Raw genomic sequence first — 22,197 nt, forward strand, 5'->3', positions numbered from 1 at the left:
ATCAATGCTTTGCAATGTAATTTTGAAAAAGAAGACCATCTTGAAAAGAACCTATTTAAAAAAAAGCCTAATCAAAAGTCCTAAGAATATTTACATTTTACGGCATTGGCCACTTAAGAAAGTAATGTTATATCTTAGAGAATAATAACCAACCCTAGTTACAGAAACACAAAGCTATTTACACTGAGAAAACCAATAGGAGGAACTACATTTCCGCATTATTATTGTTATTGTAAAACAAGTACAGTACAATCATTGTGGCTGATATTGATGGTCTTACCTGATTTCTTGTGGATGATAATTCAGGATTAAGTGGCAAGAATGGTACTGTACGATCTCCTAAGATACCAGAAGATTGAGTTTGTTTTGAGATCCAAACTAAATTAAATATGGAGAAGGTAACATTATATTAGAACAAACAGTCTGAAATTAATAATTTTAATTCTTTAGGTGCATACAATGGCATTGGAACACCTCACTTTGTTGCTAGAAACTAGTTACATCATGGTAATTCTTTAGGTGCATTCAATGGCATTGGAACACCTCACTTTGTTGCTAGAAACTAGTTATATCATGGTAATTCTTTAGGTGCATTCAATGGCATTGGAACACCTCACTTTGTTGCTAGAAACTAGTTACATCATGGTAATTCTTTAGGTGCATTCAATGGCATTGGAACACGTCACTTTGTTGCTAGAAACTAGTTACATCATGGTAATTCTTTAGGTGCATTCAATGGCATTGGAACACGTCACTTTGTTGCTAGAAACTAGTTACATCATGGTAATTCTTTAGGTGCATTCAATGGCATTGGAACACGTCACTTTGTTGCTAGAAACTAGTTACATCATGGTAATTCTTTAGGTGCATTCAATGGCATTGGAACATGTCACTTTGTTGCTAGAAACTAGTTACATCATGGTAATTCTTTAGGTGCATTCAATGGCATTGGAACATGTCACTTTGTTGCTAGAAACTAGTTACATCATGGTAATTCTTTAGGTGCATTCAATGGCATTGGAACACGTCACTTTGTTGCTAGAAACTAGTTACATCATGGTAATTCTTTAGGTGCATTCAATGGCATTGGAACACGTCACTTTGTTACTAGAAACTAGTTACATCATGGTAATTCTTTAGGTGCATACTATGGCATTGGAACACGTCACTTTGTTACTAGAAACTAGTTACATCATGGTAATTCTTTAGGTGCATTCAATGGCATTGGAACACGTCACTTTGTTGCTAGAAACTAGTTACATCATGGTAATTCTTTAGGTGCATGCAATGGCATTGGAACACGTCACTTTGTTGCTAGAAACTAGTTACATCATGGTAATTCTTTAGGTGCATTCAATGGCATTGGAACACGTCACTTTGTTGCTAGAAACTAGTTACATCATGGTAATTCTTTAGATGCATTCAATGGCATTGGAACACGTCACTTTGTTACTAGAAACTAGTTACATCATGGTAATTCTTTAGGTGCATTCAATGGCATTGGAACACGTCACTTTGTTGCTAGAAACTAGTTACATCATGGTAATTCTTTAGGTGCATTCAATGGCATTGGAACACGTCACTTTGTTACTAGAAACTAGTTACATCATGGTAATTCTTTAGGTGCATTCAATGGCATTGGAACACGTCACTTTGTTGCTAGAAACTAGTTACATCATGGTAATTCTTTAGGTGCATTCAATGGCATTGGAACACCTCACTTTGTTACTAGAAACTAGTTACATCATGGTAATTCTTTAGGTGCATTCAATGGCATTGGAACACGTCACTTTGTTGCTAGAAACTAGTTACATCATGGTAATTCTTTAGGTGCATTCAATGGCATTGGAACACGTCACTTTGTTGCTAGAAACTAGTTACATCATGGTAATTCTTTAGGTGCATTCAATGGCATTGGAACACGTCACTTTGTTGCTAGAAACTAGTTACATCATGGTAATTCTTTAGGTGCATTCAATGGCATTGGAACACCTCACTTTGTTACTAGAAACTAGTTACATCATGGTAATTCTTTAGGTGCATTCAATGGCATTGGAACACGTCACTTTGTTGCTAGAAACTAGTTACATCATGGTAATTCTTTAGGTGCATTCAATGGCATTGGAACACGTCACTTTGTTGCTAGAAACTAGTTACATCATGGTAATTCTTTAGGTGCATTCAATGGCATTGGAACACGTCACTTTGTTGCTAGAAACTAGTTACATCATGGTAATTCTTTAGGTGCATACAATAGCATTGGAACACGTCACTTTGTTGCTAGAAACTAGTTACATCATGGTAATTCTTTAGGTGCATTCAATGGCATTGGAACACCTCACTTTGTTGCTAGAAACTAGTTACATCATGGTAATTCTTTAGGTGCATTCAATGGCATTGGAACACGTCACTTTGTTGCTAGAAACTAGTTACATCATGGTAATTCTTTAGGTGCATTCAATGGCATTGGAACACGTCACTTTGTTGCTAGAAACTAGTTAGATCATGGTAATTCTTTAGGTGCATTCAATGGCATTGGAACACGTCACTTTGTTGCTAGAAACTAGTTACATCATGGTAATTCTTTAGGTGCATTCAATGGCATTGGAACACCTCACTTTGTTGCTAGAAACTAGTTACATCATGGTAATTCTTTAGGTGCATTCAATGGCATTGGAACACGTCACTTTGTTGCTAGAAACTAGTTACATCATGGTAATTCTTTAGGTGCATTCAATGGCATTGGAACACGTCACTTTGTTGCTAGAAACTAGTTACATCATGGTAATTCTTTAGGTGCATTCAATGGCATTGGAACACCTCACTTTGTTGCTAGAAACTAGTTACATCATGGTAATTCTTTAGGTGCATTCAATGGCATTGGAACACGTCACTTTGTTGCTAGAAACTAGTTACATCATGGTAATTCTTTAGGTGCATTCAATGGCATTGGAACACGTCACTTTGTTGCTAGAAACTAGTTACATCATGGTAATTCTTTAGGTGCATTCAATGGCATTGAACACGTCACTTTGTTGCTAGAAACTAGTTACATCATGGTAATTCTTTAGGTGCATGCAATGGCATTGGAACACCTCACTTTGTTGGACTGAGTTTTGGCAGATTCTAGATGCAGGAAACGACCAACAACAAAATGCATACATATCTTTATATACATAGGTTGTTACAATTCAAAGCTTCCAATTGTAAACAGGACAACGGAATAGGCAATGAGAGCAAATCATCTTGCTTAAATTCACACAGGTCTCGAATGTGTGCCTTATCACGCCCCTACTGACTGTACATTAACAATCAACATTTTGTCATGGCAATACTTACTACTATCAATTTCTCTTCTGTCTACTTCATCATATACATCTGTAGCTAGTTCTTTAAATAAGTGATCTGAAAGCTGAATAGTAAACAAAAACAATCTTTAGTCAACGTTGTTTTTCTATGCTACTGCGCTGCCCACACTTATATTTAGCTGTGCCTACAGTACAGATCATTAATCAACCTGTAGTTGATAGACTTTATTTCATTGTCGCCAACAACACTATGACAAAGTGACTTTTAACATTAGTACTTGAAAAGTATTGTATTATTATATTATTTACTATGAATGATGAATTAAAAGCAACTTACTGCTTGTAGTTTCCTTCTAGCAGATTCAGCCAGTTCAGATCTGTCTAGAGAACTATCTTTCATTTCAGGAATGAGAAAGTTTGATGTTGTATGATCTAAATGAAAAATGATTATTAATATTCCTTTATAGTGTACAGAAATGAACCTTCTAGGATGTTTTCACAAACAATTACATTAGTAAATCTCTAAACATTCTTTCAGAATTCTGTTTTGTTAATTGTATTTCAATTTTAGACAGGATACTATAATTATTAGTTATATATTAATATAATTAAAAAAACATTGGAACAAACATATTTTTTAATTACGACCTTGTAGATGTACACATTTTGGCCTCCTTACTAACCTTATCATGTTTAATTAAAGAATATTTATATTACAATTTTTCATTTATTAATTTTTTAAATAACAGCAGATAGCCATCACAGGTTAACTTTAAAAAAAACTATACATAAAAATACATTTACTATCATTTCAGGGGAAACCATCGTATGACAAAGCATGAATATTATGCATTCTCTTTACTCTTGTTATTAGTATACAGTATTGGTCAGAGGACTTTCGACATTCCTCGCATATTTTGAACAATTGTTGACCGAGCGTTGTTCGAGTATTGATAGCAATATTCACAAGCGTCGCTATCCTCGAGTAATACATTAACGTCACAATCCTCACATGAATGGCTTTATCGAGCAGCGATTTCCGGCTAGCAGTTTATCCTGATGTCATTGTCTTTCGTGTTCCACGTTATTAGCATAAAAAAACGAAATAGCAAATGTCAATCAACAATTCAGCGATGGGTGTCACATGAAGGTGATTAACACCTCACAAGGCTTTTAAAAGACGATTTTCGTTCGTTCAGTTGTGACCAGCTGAGTGTAACTAAATAAAATAACATAGCGTTTTCAGGGTATTTCAGGACACCATGTTGATTAAAAAATCGTACCGCCTGAAATGTCAGTAATCTATTCTATTGTTATTTATTTCAAAGGCGTACCATGTCATTTTTTTGGGGCTCTTTGTATGTTTACTATAATAAAATCATTTAATAATGTTAGGCCAAGGTTTGTTTACTTTATCAGGCCTAGTAAAGTCAGATTCGACTCTCGTTTCGAGAGTGCACAGTGGAAAAAGATAAATTCGCGGCAAGAGCTGATGAGAAAACCATGTGCTTGCTGCGTGACCTCAAGTTTTGTAAATCTAGGGTTGATGACCATCAACATAGCAAAGATCATAGATGCGCGTTTATTCGGCTAGCAAGCGTGCAATATAGTAGGTCTAGTTTAGCTATCAACTCGGTGTTGTAGACTCAGAATTTAAAGATATGAATTTTTCCATGACTTTGAAGCTGTTCATGTGAATTTTAAATGTATATTTTACTGTTTTTTTATTATGTTAATTAATATATACTTTGTATTATTTGTTTGCACTCGATCGCTCGATCCCTCGCTAAACGCTCAAGAAACATTCTAGAAAAACACGAGCGGGAATGTCGAAAGTGCTCTGACCAGTACTGTAAGTATACAGCTAATAGATGGTATTACAATATTTTGTATAGAGAAGGTTTTACCTGGTTTCTTGCCACACAGATAGAATGCCAGTCTATCGGTTACCTCATACTCACACTCAACAAGTCGTTTGGCAAGTTCAATATGACCTTCACATCTACAAGATAGAATCAAACAAGAATTGCTGTAACTACCCGACTGTAATCAACTTAACATACTTTAGGCACCATCACTACTCTATACTACAGAAGAATGAGATCTGTCATTCAGGTTTTTGAGTTTGTAGTAAAATAGACTGCCATTTCATCAAATCTGATTCAATAAACAAGTTTAAGTTTCGGCTACAAAGTATTCTGATTCTTTTTGTTTGTCCCATATAGTAGACAATAATGGAGTGAAAGAAGGCACACAAGCTATGGCTTAATAAGTCTCAACAAGCTAAATCAAGGTTTAAACATTAAATTGAATTTAAGTTGTGTAGCTTGAGTGTGTTTTTTTGTGTAAATGATCACAAGATATATAGTCTCCAATTCTTAGTATATGTCTGTTACATGGAAAAATAGAAATAGAAGCACTTGCAATGGCAGTAAGACCAACTCAATTCAACTATTCTATGTTAACGCACTGCTTTCAATAAAAAAAACAAGCTTTTTGAACACTATAGGAAGTTGTGATTTATGTGGTATCATAAATAAGTAAATATCAACCATGCAAGGTACCAATGAGTAATCATAATGCTCAGTCTACAGACCACCTTGCATATGTAGTTCCTCTATTAATATCTCTCCAAATACTAACCTTGCCAAATCAGCAGGTGTGTAGCCCTCCCCATCTATTGAGCCTGGATCAGCTCCGTATGCAATCAGCAATTCACACTGTAACATCTGTCCTGCTTTGCTAGCATGATGTAAACATGTGTTTTTCTTCTCCTTTTAGCACAAAAGAAAATGATATAGATACAAAATAAAATAGATTAGATATTATATAGTATTGTATCATTAGTGAAATAGGTGATGTTCTTAAAAAACTTAACATAATTACCTATCTTTACTGTACAATTAAGGAATAAATATAGTAGTAGGGAAATGAGCTGGATCTACCAGCTGGATAATAGCCAGAACCAGACAAATATCATGATTCATATGTCCTCTTTGTTGTGTATTATACAAATAAATATCCTATTATGTTAGATTAATGTAATGTTAAAGTTGAAGCGGTTCAACTGCTGTGTTGGCTTGTTATCCCATGGTTTCCTCTTGGTAAGACTGCCTTGTCTCATGTAAAGTTATATCAAAACTTGATATTATGCACATTATAGTCCAGTAAATATAAGTCAAAATTAGGTTGAACCTAGAACAATTGCAACAGAATTTTGTCCGGTTGGTGTAGTCCAAATAAACATCATATCCAAGGTTACTAAAATTGGTTAATTTGCATAAATTCAAAATGGCCACCATTTACGATTTTGAAGCCCCGTAACAGTGTGCAGTGCATTACGAGTAGATATAAATGTGGTATTTTAATATGGTAATTTTAATATGCTCATTGGAAAGATTAAAATCTTTCAAATGAGCATATTAAAATTACCATATGATGAACCAATGACGTCATAAGGTAGTCATATATTATATAACTTAAATGACATTATCCTATGCTAAAAAATTTCCTTGACCTCAATAAAGTATGGAACACAAAAAGTGCTAATAGTTAATATAAAAATGGCAGGATTCAGGCCTAATAACAAAATAAAACACAACCGAGGCCAGTGGTATTTACTTACCTGAAAAAAAATGCAAAAGAGCAATCAAATTGGCTGCCAGTCAATGGGTTTTTTGTTGAATTTAACAATTTATTTTTTATTTTATATAAGTGAAGAAATTTTTTTAGGCCTAGGCCTATGAAAGCTAGTTGTTTCTATGGAAGTAAATAACTTTATTAAAACTACAAAATGACCTATTCAAAGTCTGATATAATTAATCTGAACCTTTATTATGTTTTTGTGGGACAATAGCCTAAAAATAGAATAATATGCCCCAGGCCTTTAATAAAGAAAAATTTGTGAAATTATTATTAAGAAATATTTAATATTATTATTCTATCAATTTGCTGTGTTTGCACTTTTTGGGCTCCATACTTTATTGGAGGCTGAGTTGACTGATTAGTTTTTGGCTGAGTTGACGTGAGGCCGACTTGACTTAAAGCAAACTTATGTCTGGGCCACATTGACTTTGGCCGAAATGGTTTAGGGCCGACTTGGACCGAATTTTAACTATTACTATGCAATTTTGCTGGCTAGGCTAAGATGAGGCGAAAGCAAACAGGGGCTTGGTTGGAGCAGGCCTAGTTAGTGGCACACTTTCGCTGCAAGGAAGCCAAAAAAAGGGCTTGCATTTGATAATTGGTCGCTTCCAGAAACTATATGTAATAATAAATATTTCCAAATCATACTTTATTTGTTTCTTCATATTTTAACTTGCGAAGTTTACCTGGTCTATAGTTCGAGGGCATGGCAGTAACTATATACCGGCAATTATAATCAATCACATACTTGTAAGCTTTGAAGTTTGCTTCTACACAAAGCTAGTTCTTGAAATGCTTTACTTGAGATAAAATCACTTTTGGTGGTGATATGTAAACAAAATACACGTTTGTATGCTTTTGTACTTACAGGATGATAATAATTTGCTTCTGCTCCAAGTGATAGAAGTCGAAGACATGTTTCTAGATTGGAAGTTCTTACACATGAATAAAGTTGCTGTTTAAAAAGAAAAGTGGAGTTTTTCATTGAAAAGTACTAATGGTTGGTATTTTAAACAAAATAAAAACGTAACACAATTTTGAAATTCATTATGGCATAATATAATTGTTGTACATTGTTCTAATCAGGCTCTACAGCTGTATTTAGTAGAAAGAAAGAAAGTAAACAAACTTTGCTGAAATCTTTGGCTGAAGCTCCATCTTCATCTTTGAGTCGATGGACAAATTCCAGTCTCCCATATTTGGCCTTGATAAAATCGGATCTTGTAGGGCTACAAATAAATAATATGTTAACAAATTATGATTGGAATGTAGTATAAAAATTATAATATAATGAAAAATAATATATAATATAAATATTTCAAAGTAATATTAAGTATGATAGAGGAATTTATGTGCCCTTAAATCTGCCTTGAAAACTCATCTTTTTCTTTCAGATTGAGCTCTATCATACACCGCATTTTGATCACTTATTGCTAGAATTGGCGCGTTACAAATTCGTACTATTATTATTATTTTAGTTTTAAAAATATTTTTTTTTTATTAAAATTTTCTTGATTTTTGTTTACATAACAAAAAATGGTTAATTATTCAACCAATCAGATAATTGAAGAAAAAATAAAGTGTCATTACCGAACAACAAAGTGCTCACTCACAACACAACGATTTGTCCGTAAGGTCAAAGGTTAAAAATGATTGCATTACATATCCGATTATTATTTGATTGGGTATTAACCGAAAAAGGTTAAACCTTGTTTTCACAGGAAATGTTTCGGTTAATTATGAGTTAATTGTTGGCTGCAGAAACATGGCACATGACATATATTAGGTATAAATACTAGCGTCTTTGTTTCAAGTGCCATTTCAATTGCACCCCTTCAGTGATGGGATTTGATGAAAAATTATATCAATTATTGCAATTATTAGTAAAAAATCACAACTACAGTACAGGTACAAGTAGCAAATTGTTATGAAAGATACATAATGTATGTGGTATTCAAACAGAATTTTATTTACAAATCTAAAATGAGTTAGTATGAGAAAAGGAGCGATGGATGTTAATAGTTTAAATGAGTTAGTATGAGAAAAGGAGCGATGGATGTTAATAGTTTAAATGAGTTAGTATGAGAAAAGGAGCGATGGATGTTAATAGTTTAAATGAGTTAGTATGAGAAAAGGAGCGATGGATGTTAATAGTTTAGATGAGTTAGTATGAGAAAAGGAGCGATGGATGTTAATAGTTTAAATGAGTTAGTATGAGAAAAGGAGCGATGGATGTTAATAGTTTAAATGAGTTAGTATGAGAAAAGGAGCGATGGATGTTAATAGTTTGGTTTTGTTTAGTCAATTTCAATAGTTTTGATTTCCTTAACATCACAATTTATATAGTTTCTACAAATGGATTTCATACAAATAACAAATGAGAGGAAAAATGGTAAATGCAAAAAAAAAATGCACCTAATAATCAGAAGATATAGGGCATGCCAAGCCTAACCATTCAAAAAGGCAGCGCTCAAATATATTTACAACTACATAGGGGATTTTTTCAAACAAATGAAATGTTTATCCGTTTATAAAGCATGCATAGTTTAATTTTTATCTATGACGCTCTGTTGCTTTGTATATGCACGGATTAGATCACTATCACAATTGATGGTATCTTGTATGACATTACTGTATAACTAATATAGTATAATTAATGGTGTTTTTTAATGGACAACAGAATTAAATATGGCTTTGATGTTTAACCAATACACATAACTCACTGGGTTGGGTCTTTGGCGTTTGGTTTACGTTTTCCACTACGTACTTGTGATGGATCTAATAGCGAGTGTTCCCATATGGAATTCACACCACAGTTAACCAATGCATCCAGCATCTGTAAATAATAAGATTTTCATTTCAATTCATCTATATTATCTTCTGCTTACATTTTAAAATATCTTTTAAGTTGTAATAAGTGCCTGGACAAATATTTTATACTTCTAAAGCGACGTTCCACAAACACTGAGCAGTGGGCCATGAAAGATCTTGAAGTGCAACAGGATGGCTTGAGAAATTGACAAAAAGTGTTTGATGTATAGCAAAATTGTGTAAACTAGATGGTACGCTCGCTTCGCTCGCGTACCATCTAGGTCGTGCCCACAGATGGTTCTCGAATACATAATAATTTCAGCGTTAAAGAACTGGCGATTTCAAATGCAGGACAATAATACATGTCGTTTACAGGAACGAATAAATAGACACTGTGATTTATGTACTCAACTAAAATTAGCACCCTGGGAATTACTTCCGAAAGAGAAACTTGTCACAAAATGAGACAAATTTTTTAAGTCAAATTTAAACAAACTTAATTTGTGTTTTGTATGTAACATTAGGGTTGAGGGATGGGGAAGAGGATGGGTGCAAAGAAGAACAATTTTTAAATATATTCTTTATCCATTTAGTAACGAAATATTAATTGTTTTCATGTTTTACAAATAATATACCACTATACACAGTAAAACATTGCGATTTTTTAATACTTTGTTGAAACTATCACCGTCGATTGAAATAGTATAGTACATGTAACGATACATCACTACGACGTGTATATGTTTATATAATTTAAAACAATTTGTGAAAACCACCTCTATTCGGGCAAAATCATAAATTCGATTTAATGGTCAATAAATATTAAATTATCTAACTCAACTTAATTAGTAGGCATAATGGTTTTCAATTGTTTCTTAGAGCCAATTCATACTTAAGTTGGTTCCTACCCTACCCTCCAAAGTTGTTCTGCGTTTAGGGCATGTGATGTACCGTAGGCCCATCCTCTACTGGTTTTACAACGCTACTCATGCCAGTGAGGGAAGGGTGGTGATGTGGGTGGTTTAACTGCAATAATAAAGATGTTTACATAATATACGGCGAGTGAAAGCGCTAGCTCATTATCTGTTGAAAAAAATGTATATCCAACCTCTGCAGCACAGATTGAAATGGTTGGGTTGGTTGAAAAAAAATGGATCGAATTTCTGTTATGAGTATACAGTACTTGCCTTTACGACGCCTGAGGGAATAGACACTTGTCCCATTCATCGCAAATCAATACATTTGTATAAACGTATATTAAATCTATCAAAATAGTATTTAAAAAAAAAAATCGGCCTGTCTTCAACATTATGATGCTGTACTCGAGCTGTTCAACCGGTTTTCAGCCATTAAAAACAATTATCGTAGGAGGAGATAGGAAAATGCGAAGCATCCTTGTATTATTGTCTGCGGGTATTTTTCAAGACGGACATCCATTAGACAGTGTATACCACGATCGAAAAACACCCCTATTTAGGGCAAATCGTTGAACCTAAATTCGTTTTAATCGTCAATAACTAATTATCGAACTCAATTTAATTAGTAAACAGGGTTACATCTGGTGGTTAAAATCAGTACCGAAAGTACGAACCAACTTTATATACCATCGAGTAAACATTCTAGAAATAACGCGCGATTTACCGAATTTTGCCCTTACGTAAATTTATATATAAATTGCTACGAAAATGTTTGTAAATATACCAAACACCAATGATAAGTTTTGGAAGTAATGTCTTAACTATTGATCACAATGTAATGTAAAATCATGTGTAAATCTGTGATGAGCGCCACAGTGACATGTGCTTTATAAAAAAGAAACCCTGCTAGGCTGCGCTGAATTTGTTCTTGATTGGCTGGTGGATCAGTACAATTTAACTTCCACAAACCTGTCTTACCCCAGCCCCAAACATGGTGGTGGCTAGTGGTGGACTTTTTTATAGCTTCATTATGTTAACCCAGTCGTGGCTTATGGTTTATAATTACCGAAAGCATAACACTATGATTTAAATTTAAATCATGTTTCGTGAAAACTTCACAATCGTATTGATAATTATGAGTTATCTATTTCATTTGTTTGTCATGTAAATATCAGGAAATAAATCTATAAATAGCTGTATGAATGAGTAATACAGGAGATTTAACATTCAAATTATGTTTATAGAACTCACAAGCTCACTTATGTTTATAGATAGATAACAACTCACAATCTCACTTTTACATTAATTTATGCATACTAAATTAATATCAAAACAATGACACTTATTTAGTAATTGCTTCAAAGTCAAATTAGCTATAAGCTAATTTTTGTTTAGATTTTGTCTTATACTATCTCTAATAGATCTATTTCAGTTTGACTTACTGTATCCAAATAGACTTACCTCTAGCTGACTGCGAGGCCATGATGGACCTCCTCGTAAAGGCTTGATCTGTGAGACGTGCCGGCCTAGACTACGATGGACAGATGAACATTCATCACATAGAACAACACCACGATTTATAGAAGCCCATGAAGGATCTAAATACAAAATGTATTTAATGTTTAGTAAACAATATATAGTAAAATTTTATCTATCCTGTAATTGGTAAGTTGCTCGCAGTTGTACAGTAAACAGTGAATTAAACTTTTACAGAAATTAAATTGCTGTCAGTCTGTCTCAGAATTACGGAATAGAGAACGAGTAAAGTGGAGGACTGAAGGCAATGAACCACCAAGACTTTGGATATAAAAAAACAAGGTCAGAACATATCAAAACAGAAAATATAGCTTTTTTAAAGATCTAATTTATTTTGTGCACATGTGTTCATATCAGGATTGTAAAAATTCAAATTAATCAGGCAGAAATTAAACACATTATTCGTCTTGAAATCCGCCTTGCTTTTTCTACAATCTTATCTGCAGAAATGTTACTAAAAACAGTTTCAATACACACATTTTATGAACAATTGATATTTATTTAAATTTTACTTATAAATGATTTTATGTATTGTACAGTACAGTATATTTTATTTTATTTCAAGTACAGTACTTACAATACGATATTATTTATTTTTACTTTTTTTTAACAAGGTAAATATTGATTTTTATATAACACCTAAATAAATTCCTGTCATTTGATTGGACGATTGTGGGTCACATGGCGTGCAATAGTACGCACTATTAAACGATCGTTTAATATAGTTAATAGTGCAATGTTTATTGAACATGGTGTCCCTTCCTTTAATGAGTACAAGCGAACGTATGTTGAATAGTGGTAACATCCTCGTTGCTTGTGTTTGCAAACATATGCTCCACAACTCCAAAATGTATTGTAGATGGAGAAGCATTCTATAGTACTTAAGTTTAGAGTTTACGATTTTTCTTTTTCTGTTTATAAATTTATTAATATGGTTGATATTTCTGAAATAAAAAGAAATTGAATTTAAATAGTACTTTTTTTCGTGTACGAAAAAAAATATATATATTTTCGTGTTTGGAAAATATTTTTTGATACTATTGCTTTTGAAATACAACAACGCCAGTTATTTTGTAGTGCCACGAAGATTGAATGTGATGACTCTCTGGTTTTGCGATGGAAGTACATCTTTGAAGAGATATATGCACTAATTTAGATCAAAAAGGCATTTAAATTAGCTTTAGTATGATTTTGATTAATTAATGTGAACATTTCTACAAGACATAATTAGCTTATATGAGTAATCTAGCATTTTTTGTATACAAGGATCAAATAGAATGCGTTAGCTTTTATACGCTTAACACGCTGCACTGTGTATCGTTCTCACGCAGATAGGCTAAACACAGGCATATACCAGTGCGTACTGCGTAGGGCATATCTGATTGGTTGATTGCAGCCGCCATCTTGTTGGTTCTCTTTCCATGGAGAATCACTTTTTGAACTGCGATATAATATTGCAGTTTGCTATCTAGCCTTCGGCTATATAAAATCATTGGATATTACTGATCCATATGAGAGTAGGGTTAACATTGAGAGTTCTTGCTTATCTATGAGGAGATGTGTCTGTATACAACTAAAATCGAAAAACATAGTTAGAACATACCTATATTCTCTACTGGTTTTATCCAAATTTGATTAGGGTTTAAAAGCAAACTGGAAATCTAAATGCGGGTTACAAACCTTAAGCAGAATACACTTAAATAATGACTCAAGGAACTTCATCGGAATTGATGTTAGTGCAAAGAGTCTGAAGTTGTTAGCTGTAACAGGGCTGTTCCTTTTGGGTAGAGGTGTTATATATATACTCTGCTTAAAGATGAATTATCTTCAAAGACATGAAAAATTAAGAATTATAAATATCAGACTTTACTGTAATAAAGTATTTCACTATAAAAAAAAAAAAAAACAAAAGTAAAGATGTAACTCATAAAAACAAAAATAAATGGTAAATTAAACCAAAAACTCATTTTAGTTACAGAAAATTTGACTAATTGTTTGCTTTAATTACAGTTTTTTCAGAAAATCATGTTTTTTTGTGATCCATCCAATTTTTAATCAAAGTGAATTATGTTACATTAAAATGGAATACAAAAAAAACCCCCATTAAATTATACTCTATAAGCTACTCCTGCCCAGTAAGAAAAATGAACGAAAAAACGAAAGCGGTTAAAATGTTGACGAGCTCAAAGGTCAGTATATAATTCATATAGCATGTAAAAATGTCAATCTGCTAGTAAATTTAACTACCGGTGTCATTTAACATAATTTAATTCAAAGTTGTACGACTGCAAAAAATGTATTTAACTAAACAGAATACTGTATCTTATATGGTCTCTATACATGGTATGTTGGTGGCCAAGCTAGTGGGTGTTTATGTTAAATGGTGTGTATTGGTGTGATAATTTACTGCATAAAATAACTTAAAAATTCAAAAAGATATGATACTGTAAATAAACATTGTGATCACTTTAATATCTTTTTAACAAGTTTAATCATCCATCGTCTATTATCATATTACTGATACTCCATGACAAATGAAGCAATCTCATTGTCTACACAAATACAATTAATTCGCTCAATTTAAACCTAGACTAACCGAAATGATGGATACCACATAATACGAAGTAATACTGTTAAAAGTATGATTCAAGCATGATGCACAGCATGTTCAACAAGCCTGCAGCCAGACCTTTTTTAACTAGAAACCAGTAGTGCAAAGTATTGTGTAATAATAGCGTACGCAATCAAGATACTAAATTGTATATTTTTTTACTTCCTTTGAAAAATATATTGTCCCACTATAATTTTTTTTAATGGTTTAGTTCAATATGTCATTTTAAAATAGTTATTCACTGTAACTTAAAGAAAAAAATAGTCACATAGATTGGAAATCAATAGGTTTTAGTTTTTCTCTCTTTTGACTATTAAAACTGCAAAATGGCCTACAGTATTCAAGGTCTTTTTTTTTTTATTATTAATCTTCATTTAATATTTTTAGGGGATATTATTGTTGTTAATGTTATGTTTTATTTTTGATGAACCTGATCTTTGACGCGAGGGTGATGTTTCTGCCGCACCATATTGTCTTCAATTTTGCCAGTGCTGCTGTTGTTTGTGCTATCCTGGACAATATCTCTATTTAGGACCCTTCATCAGTCACAATAACTCCCAGATATTTAAAGCTGTTTACAGTTTCAAGTTTCTGGTCCCTTACTGTGACTACCGTTTTGATGCCCTGGGGATCTTTGTCTTCTCAGCACTGATCTCCATGCCGTATGCCTGTGAGGTCTTGTCCAGGTGCTTGACAAGTCAGCTCCTCTTCACTACCTGCTAAACCATCAATGCCAATCGTTCTTTGCATCTTCTCCTACCTTGGCATTCCAGTCTCCCTGCACGATCAGGATGTCCTCCTTCGATACTTGATCCATCACCTCTTGCTGCTCCATATAAAATGTCTCTACTTCCTCATCTGAGTAGTTCGTGGTTGGAGCATACACCTGCACGATAGTGATGATACGACATAAGACTTGTCGGTAGCCCATAACACAAGTTATTGTGTCTCTGCGGACTAAAAATCCTACTCCATGTTCATGTTTGTCATCTTTACTGCTGTAATACAGCTTGTGCCCTTCATGGGTTGATGTATCCCTAAAGTTAATCCATCTCATCTCACAAAGTCCAAGAATCTTCCATCGGTCTCTTGCCATTTCATGTGTTAGCTCTTTTATTTTTTTCTCTTCTGCACGCAATGTTGTGAGGTTTCACATGCTTATTTCAAAGTTCTCTCTTGTTTCTCTTTTGTTTCTTTTCACCGAGTCGGTATGGAATGAGTGGTAGTCTTTGTCATCATGTGTTTTGTCTTGAGGTCCTCCCACCTGGAGAATCGCCCTGGTTGTGAACAGGTAGCTGTTGAGTCCGTTGTGGAGCCTTTCCGCCTTGCCCGGTGAGCTGCATCGTTGAGGTCCTTCGCCCTGTCATGCCGTGTAATAGCACTACGCAATTTCTTTCAGGGTTTGCTCACTTAGCCTTTGCCAAGGCTACTTGCAAGGCAGCGGACGGCTCATGGAGGGCGGGGTCGTCTAACTCCCTGTACAGATGTGAAGCATCTGCCCACTGCCTTTTTTGTTGTACACAGGTGCCCAACACATACAACAATTTTCTTGTTTCCGAAGGGTTTAATGGCAGTATAGCAGCCACTTAACGATGCTCATTCGCCTGTCGACAACAAAAGGAGTTAAGATGGACCAGTACATCACTCGACTCAACTGTCATTAAACAATTTCAAGAGCATGCTTTGATTATAGGAAGTAAACAAAATATTACGAATTAAGAGTAAAAATAAAATTTAATCACAAAAAAGATCAACATTTTAGAACTATTATGGAACCATTCTCAAGAACAAATGAGTAATTAACAACTTAAACAAACCAAAAACCACCAAAAGCTCCTCTCATTAATTATTAAACAATTTTGCTTTGATTGGGATGTTTCGTTTGAGACAAGATTACAAATATCATATAAATTGGAAGAATTTGTTTCAATAAAGTATTCTCAATATATAGTTAAAATCTAAAAATATACATTTAAACTTAATATTTGCCTTGGTTTTTTTTTATGGTTCTTCAGAAAATAGTGTCAATTATTATTAATAGTTTTTAAAGCTTGGCTGCCATCTTGTAGAGAACTTCTCCATAAGATCCACCTTCACTGCCACCTAGTCCGCCCTCTAGCCTTTGGCTCTATGGACTATTATAACTTTTTAAGACCATTTTTATTAAAATTTGTTGAATTAGTTTTTGTCAAACAATGTGTTTGCCAGCATTAATGTGAATAAATATTTAGGCCTATTCTAGGGCCTGGATGATTCGATCATGCATATACATTTTATTATTAAATTTATTGTTAGTTTAAAAATAATTATAAACCCCACACATTTAAATCATTTTATTACTTTATTACATTCATTTATTACAGTCATATATCAACATTATTTACCATCAAACAACAACAAAAACTGACTGAATCCGGGTGTTTATTGCTATGCAGGCATTCTTTGGGAAGGTTTTAGTAGGACCCTACAAAACTAAGCATAGATGCAGTAAGTGAGCTACTTAGGTAGTGCATTATAATGTCCTGGCTGGTTTAATGTTTTTAAAGTAATTAATTATTTTTACAAAACGTCAACAATTGCAAGGAAAGTGTCTTCCCTACCTAGTGAAACAAACCATTCAATATCCGTATGCATACTTCTAAACACCAAGTTTGATTATTTAGGACAAGTTTTATATTTAGAAACAAGTTTTATATTTAGGAACGTAATTTTACCGTACCTTTAGCAAATAACGGAACTTAGGATACGGTACCGTATCTTTAGCCGTTCAATTAAATATTTTAAACTTAATTTTTCAGGAAATAATACATTTGAAAGTGTAGCTCACCTCACTTTGTTTGACAGAGATTGATTGTTTTTAAATTAACTAAATTCATATAAAACTACTAGGCCTAGGCCTTTACATCAAAACAGAGTGAGCTGATGAATTAAGCAGTGGTGGCGCCAGCGGGGGGGCTACGGGGGCTCTAGCCCCCTCATCGGGGAGCCTAGCGCCCCCCCCCCCCCTCGGGGAACACGGGTACTTTTTGTCGGGGAATATAATATACAGTAAAAAACGTTCGCGTTCACTTCATATAACTTCAGCGCCTAGAAAACCATGACGTTCCATTAACCGTGAGAGTACGTCAGAGAGCTATTACAGTATGCACTTTTATGCATTCATTTATTGCCAGCGATCTAACTTACTACTAAACATTAGCTAGGTACGCACTTGTCTGGCAGTATCCCTTTGTACGAATCGTTCAACGTAGGGTCGAGACGCGTGATATCAAGTTCCATCCAGGGACCAAAATGTGTAATGTAGTTATTTTCCAGGCGAAGTTTACCGACGGTTACCGAAGGAAACACGGGTACTTTTTGTCGGGGAATATAATATACAGTAAAAAGCGTTCGCGTTCACTCCGTACTGTAGCTAGCTTCAGCGCCTAGAAAACCGCGACGTTTCATTGACCAGGAGAGTACGTCAGAGTGATATTATGCACTTTATATGCATTCATTTATTGCCAGCGATCTAACTTACTACTAAACAATAGCTAGGTTCGCACTTGTCTGGCGGTATCCCTTTGTACGAATCGTTCAACGTTGGGTCGAGACGCGTGATATCATGTTCCATCCAGGGACCAAAATGTGTACTGTAGTTATTTTCCAGGCGAAGTTTACTGACGGTTACGTCGTGTACTGCGTCGACGTACGCTACACTACAGCAAAAACGAATTAGGTTAATTGTTTGTATGTTCACCAATTTTTTTAATTTACAAGTAACCTTCTGTATTGTGGGGCACCTAAAATAAATTTTTCATCCATTACTAAACAAAAAAACATGCCATTTTCGCTTAGCCAACATCTTATTATAGCTAAGTTATTACATTTTCAATGTCCTGTATGTCATGAATTTCTCACCACTCGGAAGTCCAGATGGTACGCACGCATACACTTGAGAGGAATAAACTTATTTCCCCGACCGAAAAAGGTCTACGCTTGCGTTTTTTAAGCCTCTAGGCCTGATGTTTCGGAAGTATAAAATGCAATTTTTTGAAGACCTGCAGCTCTAGTTTTAAACAGTTTCTTAGCTCAGCCCCAACAATAAAGCTGGTCATATTTCGAAGTACAAGAAGTCCATTTTCCGGGACTAACATCTCTATTTTTCAAACATTTCTTAGCTCAGTCACAACCTTGATAGGGACTTATATATTTTGTTTCATGTTTTGAAGTATAATAAGTCAAACTTCCGGGACCTCCAACTCTATTTTTCTAAATTTTCTTTGAACTTTTATTTTTTAAATTGAAAAATATGGATTGAAACAGTCATCGCGCATCGTTTTTTTGCACGCAGTATTTTATTTATATAATGCATTATAAAAAATGGAAAAAATGGCTACCCTAAATCTGATTAAAATGACCTCAAATGACGCTAGAACGCGTTGCTTCCGGGGGCCCTTGGTGGCCCCCAGCCTAGTGATGCTCGCTTCGCTCGCATAGCCCCCTCGTCGGGGAATGTAGCCCCTGCGTCGGGAAGATCCTGGCGCCACCCCTGGAATTAAGGTGCAGGTCCTGGTGGGTGCATTAAATTTAATAGGCTATTACTTAATAACTATTGAATTTTTTACATTTTTTCGACAATCAATGTGTTAAGAAATAGATGTTTCAAAGGACAACTAATGTACAGTAGTGAGGTATTACTCGTGAGTAGGTTAAGATGAAGTATTGAAACCATTTTGAGTAATTTTAAGGGGTGGGTACGAAACTGCATTAGCGCCCAGTAGTGATACACATGTCATTGTTTGTAGGGGGCTATTTTTGTACCTCCATGCTATACCTAAGGGTCCAGCCAGTCAATAGGCCTAGGCCTCCTAAACCCACTCACTCCGCCACCTCCAGCCAGTCAGAGTAGAGCAGCAATCCATCCAGGTCTGGCCTGGCTTAGCCTACGTTTTTACTTACCGCTTGCACTACAATCTGAGCAAATTTCTGTTGGCTGTCTAGATTTTCCTCTCATTGTAAGTTTGCTCTTAACTAGTAGAGGAATTTTGCAAATAACCAAAATACATTGGATTTATGAACTAAAACTCCTCGGCTGTCGATCGACCAAACCCAGGTCGGAAGTTGTTTAGGAAAATACACTTCCTTATTTGGTTTGTTCGGTTTGTGTCAAAGGTTATTCAATCAAGAGTTGAGTGGGGGCGACACAACAATTTACAATAATACTCTGAATATAAATCAATGTATTTCTTAATAGCTTTTACGTACGTAAATTGGTAAAAAAGGAACGTTAAGACGAAAAACAAGATACGAATTCATTGTTGACAAAGAAAGGGAAAGTTTTCAGTGCTGTAATATTGATTGATTTCACAATTATTTCTTGTTCAATATTGAAATTAGGCCTTAGTTAGGGCATGGAGGTACCTCCATGGTTAGGGTCGGTGAGCTGATAATCATTCAATTCATTCACATATTATTGGTTTCCGTACGCAATGTAGTTATTATATCATCATCATCAGCATAATATGGAAGTTTTTATTTCTGTTTGTAAAAGTTGAAATAAATGTCCCTGATGTAGACCTAATATCACATTGCGGCCTAATAGGCCTACTTTGGTAATTACATTTACACTTTAGGCAGGGAGGTCCACCTCCCTGCTTTACCCACTTACTACACATTTATTAATTAAAAATGTGCTCTCAGGCCATTCTAATACTTATAGGCCTATTATTCAATTCACTTTGATTTTATATTTACCTAATAATTATAGAAGGACTGTCTCATATTTTTAAAATTATATTTAATCTACCATATATTATTGTTATGCGAGGACATGAAAAATGAAGATTACTAAAAAAAAAAGATTTTGAATAGGCCATTTCGCAGTTTTACTAAAGCTAAATCACTTCGTAGAAAGAACTTTAACAAACATCACTTCACTCAAAATAAAAGGTTAAATTCAAACAAAAACTTATTGACTTACGATCCAATTATTGCTGATAATTATTATGATTTTTTTTTTCAGGGGACAATATCATCATTATGGGAGGCATACGATTTGTAAAAACGAAGTACAAGCTCCCTGCCTGATATTTAGCTTTGATTTAAAATCCCTCTAACTAAAGACAGGATCTAGAAGTGGTCTTACCATATTTAGGCCCCTAGAGCGAAATAAGTAAGAATGGTCACAGGCCTATCTTGCTTTCCAGAGTGAGGGTAAATGTAATAAGTTGGTTTATTTGTCCCCCTGTCCATTTTGAGCGTATTTAAAAAACTGCAGTATTTGCATAAATTTAAAAAGTCTATTTTACAGGGGACATTTTGGAAAATGTTCAGTTGGGTTCACCCAAACTGTGGTCTTTAGTGTCTATTTAGAGAGAGTCTTTTAATTAGAGGGAGACCTGCATGATCCTTTCTCTCAAATGACGCTTGTTCAAATTAACTAACGATGTCTTCAATTAACTATTAAACAAATCTGTAACTATATTTTTATCTGCCACTGGTACGGTGAAACTGAATATAGCTGACCACTCAAAATATTGAGAGTTTTTAGTGGGGGCCTCTGTATTTTTAAAGATTTCTCGAAAATAGAGACTACAAAATTGAAAATGTGTAGTAAGAAAGAAATTTAAAAAAATGTGCATATTTTAAATATATAAACATATTGTTGTTTGTAGGGCCTATATTTATATAATATTAAATAATTAAAGTGTTTGGAAGAACTGTTGGGTATCAAAAGCTCATGAAATAGGCCTATGCTTCTAAATATTTTGTTCTAATGAAGGTCTGTGTTTCTAAGAAGTTTTGAAAACAGAGAATCTATATTCAAATGTCCCAATATTTTTGTGCGTGATTATCGATATTTCTCGAAAAAGAGATCGCCACTAAACTGATCAATATTGTGTACTTTAGAGAGTCTCTGTTTTTCAACAAATAATTTAAAAAACAGAGACCATAAGATATCTCGAAACACAGACCCCAACTAAAACTTCTTAATATTGTGATCCCTATTTTCGTGAAATCTTTGAAAATACAGAGGCACGACTAGAACTTTTCAATATTGTGTTAAGCTCTATCTACTGCACTATCAAACTTTATGTGACAACAAATGTGATGTGCCCAATGGTAGTGATATGCTTAAATATGGTACTGATAAGACTTCATCATGTCCATATTTGGGCACCTCACATTTTATACATGTCTCTGAGGATGACATAATCATATAAACAGTAAGGCAAATTAATAGGCAAAATTAAATGTAAATTAAAAGTCAATTTAGCAGCCATTTAAAATGTTGATTGCCATCTAGAATTTTGGAGGACATTTTGGATTGGAACTCACATTCTAAATTAAAAGATACATGCCGAGGATGACATATCCACTTTAAAAA

At 34.2% G+C, this 22,197-nt stretch overlaps 1 protein-coding gene across 1 annotated transcript in view; it reads right to left on the bottom strand.

Annotated features, from left to right (window-relative positions):
• The window catches only part of LOC140044996 (ARF GTPase-activating protein GIT2-like), a 29,252-nt gene extending 9,334 nt beyond the window's left edge, over positions 1-19,918 (bottom strand). The window contains exons 1-10 of the mRNA XM_072089724.1: positions 19,770-19,918; positions 12,143-12,279; positions 9,677-9,789; positions 8,083-8,182; positions 7,822-7,908; positions 5,952-6,082; positions 5,216-5,310; positions 3,646-3,740; positions 3,340-3,412; positions 281-378 (exon numbers count right to left, since the gene is read on the bottom strand). Of these exons, the coding sequence (XP_071945825.1) occupies positions 281-378; positions 3,340-3,412; positions 3,646-3,740; positions 5,216-5,310; positions 5,952-6,082; positions 7,822-7,908; positions 8,083-8,182; positions 9,677-9,789; positions 12,143-12,279; positions 19,770-19,824 (984 nt within the window). The 5' untranslated portion in view covers positions 19,825-19,918. The remainder of the gene's footprint in view (positions 1-280; positions 379-3,339; positions 3,413-3,645; positions 3,741-5,215; positions 5,311-5,951; positions 6,083-7,821; positions 7,909-8,082; positions 8,183-9,676; positions 9,790-12,142; positions 12,280-19,769) is intronic.
• Between the last annotated feature and the right edge of the window lie 2,279 nt (positions 19,919-22,197).

Source organism: Antedon mediterranea, chromosome 3, assembly GCF_964355755.1.
Source record: "Antedon mediterranea chromosome 3, ecAntMedi1.1, whole genome shotgun sequence".
In the NCBI taxonomy this organism is placed as follows: Eukaryota; Metazoa; Echinodermata; class Crinoidea; order Comatulida; family Antedonidae; genus Antedon; species Antedon mediterranea.